General features: G+C 38.7%; 1 protein-coding gene across 2 annotated transcripts in view; it reads left to right on the forward strand.

The window, feature by feature from the left end:
• The window catches only part of PPARG (peroxisome proliferator-activated receptor gamma), a 25,911-nt gene extending 23,831 nt beyond the window's left edge, over positions 1-2,080 (forward strand). The window contains exon 6 of one of the 2 annotated variants that reach the window (XM_010285529.1): positions 1,628-2,080. In XM_010285529.1, the coding sequence (XP_010283831.1) occupies positions 1,628-1,875 (248 nt within the window). In that variant the 3' untranslated portion in view covers positions 1,876-2,080. The remainder of the gene's footprint in view (positions 1-1,627) is intronic. The other variant, XM_010285530.1, reaches the window with a different exon arrangement.
• Positions 2,081-4,999: the final 2,919 nt, after the last annotated feature.

Here is a 4,999-nt window from a genome sequence, read left to right on the forward strand (position 1 = left end):
TGGCCAAATGGGTGACCGAGTCCAGTCACCTACAACTGAAAGCAGTCACTTCATAAAATCACCATCAAACGAATATCAAGCTCCATATTCAAGCTTTCTGTTATCCCTATTTCTGAAAAACTATCCCCAAACCTCACCTCTTTGAGAGTTAACTATCCTTTCCTAATCAGTGACCTACATGTATTCATGGCTTGTGTATACTCATTTGTTTTCATGCCAGCTCTGCCTTTTAGTTTACAACTGCAATTTTTTCTCCGTGAAGTAAAAACCCGGCGTCTTTATAAAGACCTTTGTTTTCTCTCAGCCTTTTTTCTAGTGTACAATGCAAGCCAAGCTGAGTTAGTAGAACTGGATGCACAGAAGGTTACCAAGATCACAGGAAAAACCAGCCTATTTTGTACATTTTTAATATAGATCAACCTCTTGTCCTTTCTGAAATGGAAATATTGCCTGAGGGGAGTAATTTAAGGCTAGCTGTAGGTACTGCTTTTTATTGATCAATGAATGAAATGAATTTCCTAGCTACACAGCAAATATTATTTAAATTATTGACTGTTTTGTCATGGAGAATTCTGATAATCAGGATGCGTTACCCAGTGTAAAGCAGTTTAGTGGTAACAAATTACTGGTGTTCATATGTGAGGATTTAATAATGTTAAGCAACTTTATTAATAAACTTCATGGCTGTAGAATCAAATAATTTATTACCTCAAGTTAGAAAACAAATGTTACAAATCATGTTAAATAATAATTGCAACCACTTAAGAAAGTATTTGGGGACAGACAGAAGTAACAGAACAGCTATTATTACGAAAGATAATAATGGTTAAAAAAGACTTTGCTCCTTGCCGAAGAATAAGCTATGCCAAAGATAATCCCGGACCCTGGCAGCTGTGGCAGTGCAAGTAGCCGACTTTGGCTGTAAAGATCCGTCCCAGATCCCTCCATATGGAGGAGAACTCTGTTGGCATGAGCCCAGAAAAGGCATTCTCTGTACAAGCCACATCTATCAGTCCTCCACTGCCATAAGCATCTGTGGCTCAGCTTGATGAGCTGATGCTAAAAGCTGTCGTGAGACTTCTTAATAGCAACTGGAACTTGGGTGTGGACAAGAACTGAATCAATGATTTTTAAATCTTCCAGGTTAGTATGACTGCAGAAGTTGAATTTATGGCTTTTTTTTTTTTTTTTTTTTAAATTTTGGTGGGTTAGCATCCACCTTTAGCAGGAAACATTTTTAATGGTAGCAGCTACATGCAAATCCGTCTGAGTATATGTTGATTTTCCAGAAGTGAATTACCTGATACAGACTGTTCATCCCCAACTATATCTCATTCTTCCTTTCCAAAAAACGCTCCCAGTCTACTGTGGAAAACGCATTGTAAACCTGTCTCTGTATCTGCACCGCACAAATGCTTGAACTGTTTCTGAGACAGTTCTAAAACTTCTTTCAGCAAATCCTGGTAAAATCTTACAAATAAATACATGAAGAAATTGTCAAACAGTTCTCAGGAAGTGCCATATGTAAATGCTTAAAATACTAAGAAGTCTTTAAGAAATTAATACACGAGATCGATGTTTCCATATTCTTCACAAACTTACAACTCCCCTTTTTTTTTTTCCCTAGATCGCCCAGGTTTGTTAAATGTGAAGCCCATTGAAGATATACAAGACAATCTGTTGCAAGCTCTGGAGCTCCAGCTAAAGCTGAATCATCCAGAGTCATCACAGCTGTTTGCAAAGTTGCTTCAGAAAATGACGGACCTCAGACAGATTGTAACGGAACATGTGCAGCTGTTGCAAATAATAAAGAAAACGGAGACAGATATGAGTCTTCATCCACTCCTACAAGAAATCTATAAAGACTTATATTAATGACCATAGTAGTTCTAATCCGCTGACATAATGTATGTTCTTCAGATTGCACTATTTCTTTGAGGGAAAACTTTGCATACCTAAGAAATTACTGTGAAACAGCATTTAAAGAGAGAGAGCTTAGTATAGTAGATCTATTTTATGCATATTGTTTATAAAGACACATTTACAATTTACTTTTAATATTAAAAAATATCTATATCATGAAATTGTTGGCAGTATTTTCAGAAATAATTTTTTAAACTATCTTATTTCTTAAAATTGCTTGTCCAGTATGATTGATGCTTCACTGAAGTTGGTTAAGCATGCAGTTAAATTTTCAACTCAAAAATAAAAATCTTTCTCCTTAAACATTTCTAGGGAAACGCTTTAAGTATTATGTTTGATTTTGTGCTCCCAAGGCAGCAGCGAAATAACAATAAAATTGAATCACAGGTTAGTGTGACTTCCTATGAGAGCTTAAAAGGCAAAAGTTAGAAATGTCGGGCAATATTTGTGCCTACCGTAATATACTTTTACGCTGAGAGCGCTCTGCGAAGAGGTCTTAGTGTGAGTAAGAATTAGGCCCACCATTTGCGGGCAAACCCACAAGCCAGGGGCCATTTCAAGAACTGATTAAGGAAGGAACACGTACTGCTCGTCCGCCTGAGGAAGCAGAGTCTCTGCGACGCTCCCACGGGCGGGTGGCCGGTGGAGGAGCAGGCTGCCCCCGCCGTGGCCGCCGAGGCGCGTGCCACAGCGCCTAGCGCTGACGCGGCTTTCAGCCACTCTGCTGAGTCTGTCCTCCGAAGGGGTTTGTACGAACCCCGTGGCCTGAGACCTGCCCAGATTATTTCATGAACTATCATTGAACAACATAGTCAGTCAAAAACATCACGGAGAATTGGAGTAGCGTGACTCCTCCTAAACAAAGGCAAGGCTTGAACTCACTCCTTAAAACGTCAGCCTGTAATGGAAACCCTACTATGTTCGTTTGACTTGAGCTACCGTCATTTATCACTGGGAACAAGAATGCTGGGAGATGTTCACTGCTGTTCAGATTGTTCATTTTCTTATATATGTCACCCTATAATGTCACCTGAGATTTCCGCTGGGAGCAAAGCATAGGAGAGTGAATAGATTTAACAGAAGGTAAATCTACTTACACTCTCTTCGTTCGGTATTCTCATTACTGACGTGCGATTCCCTTAGATTCACCTTTAGCCTGCCCACTTACTGTTCGTGAATGCGACCACGGACAAAGCCAAGCAGGTGGGATCCGCACTGGCGGACCAGAAGAGGGAATGTTGAGAAAAAAAGCCACTAGTTGTAACGTATATATTGAAGTAAGGAGCAATTGAATATCCTTAGTTTCCTCACCATGTCCACATTTTATTTTTGTAGCAAAAAGTGTGCCTTAAGTCCAGTGGTGCTACGTGAGTGAACCAAGAGGTAATGTAAGCGTATACGTGAGTAGACCGGATTTTCAGGCAGTATAAATTGGCCTTCCTCCCAATTTAGACCTTGAAAAACTAAGTTGGTGCAAATTATGCCATAAAGAGGCTTACAGAGGCAAATATTAAAATAAACCCTTAAGCTCATGCCTTCTACACTTGAAAACATCTCCAACTACTTATTTCGGGTAACCTCTGGGCCTCTGGTCAGTAGTAAGCATTATGCCCACCAGGAAGTTTGGAGAATTGGGTCATTCGGCCTCAAGGTTTAAAACCCACAGGTGGAATTGCACTGAGATGAAGTCAGTGTAGGCTAAAGTGAAGAGCTGTGATCTCCACTGCGTTCGCAATGAGATCATTTCGGGTAACTTAGAAATGACTGCCCTAAAGCAAATGGCATTTTGTGTGTTAATGCTCAAGGTTGCGTGTTTCCTGCTCATTTCAGGATAGACACGTTGTGCTAGCTGAGCATCGGATTCTGACAGGAGTTACACGCACACTAATCTGTGGTTGTTACAATTCAAAAGAAAATATCCTCTCTCTTCTTCTTTTAAGTTGTTTTCCACTGGACACTGGCCATCTGAAATTTTGCCATCTATCGCTTAGTGGGAGAACCTCTCTTTAATTGCAGAGTTCATCCCCTCCTGTAGGAGGACATATCAAAGATTAATTGGCACCGAGATGGACCACAGCTCCAACACTGAATTCCTATAATAGTAACACACAGCAAAAACTGTTAATGTGAGCCTGCATTTCTTATACGATCCAATTTCACGTTGGCTTCACTAGAAATGAGGGTTCAGAATTAGCTTTTAAATAAAAAAGAATTCTAGGGCATGTTCTTAGGTAAGTAATATTAAAAATTATTTGAAGAGGACAGTGGAAGAGATGCACTGACAATGAAATTAAGTTCATTACTTCGTTACAGGAAAAGATTCTCTGTAACCAAGCACCACATTAACTCAAAGAGCTTAATTCTACTTTATTGCAAGTGGTAATGTTTTTGAAAGGAGCAGCTTAGCAGTGACAGTGTTTAAGGCATTCCATCCAATATGGACGTATACAATCCATACATTTTGAGAGTGGTAGCGTAACCGTAGCTATAATGGTTTAAAGACAAAAGAGAAGACAGTTTTGCAGGAACAGGTGTTATCCTTTATTAGGATGAAGGGACTGAATGCCCAAAAGCCTATCCTTTTCTTTCAACTGTATAAGCTGCTCTAATAAAATATATTGTTCTCCCTACATCCTCTCTTCTCTTACATTTTAATAGTTATTCATCATGTTTTCCTCAAGCCACGGAAAATGTTAATTTTTATGTGAATTACTAATCACAGAAATGTTCTGATTCTAAACGGTTACATCATGGTTAGGAAGTTTTGCCTAAAATACTTTTCTACAAGAATAGGTCTTAAGGGAAAAATGTTCATTTAACGGACAATTGCTATGTACTAATTTAGAACAAATGACTGTTATGAGGATATGAAAACATTTTCTCAAAAAATAGCATTTTCTCTTGTGAATTACATTCAGAATATTGATCTAATTGTAAATACTTTCTGTTTCTATGGGACTTTATTTATTAAAAACAAAAAAACTTGCTAATGGGAGTTTATAAGCAGGTTGTAATATTTTCAGACTCTCTAGCCTTTTGGTTAGAATGGGCCATGCCTTAAATGAACGATTTGGGT

The sequence above is a fragment of the Phaethon lepturus genome, unplaced genomic scaffold (assembly GCF_000687285.1).
Source record: "Phaethon lepturus isolate BGI_N335 unplaced genomic scaffold, ASM68728v1 scaffold24204, whole genome shotgun sequence".
In the NCBI taxonomy this organism is placed as follows: Eukaryota; Metazoa; Chordata; class Aves; order Phaethontiformes; family Phaethontidae; genus Phaethon; species Phaethon lepturus.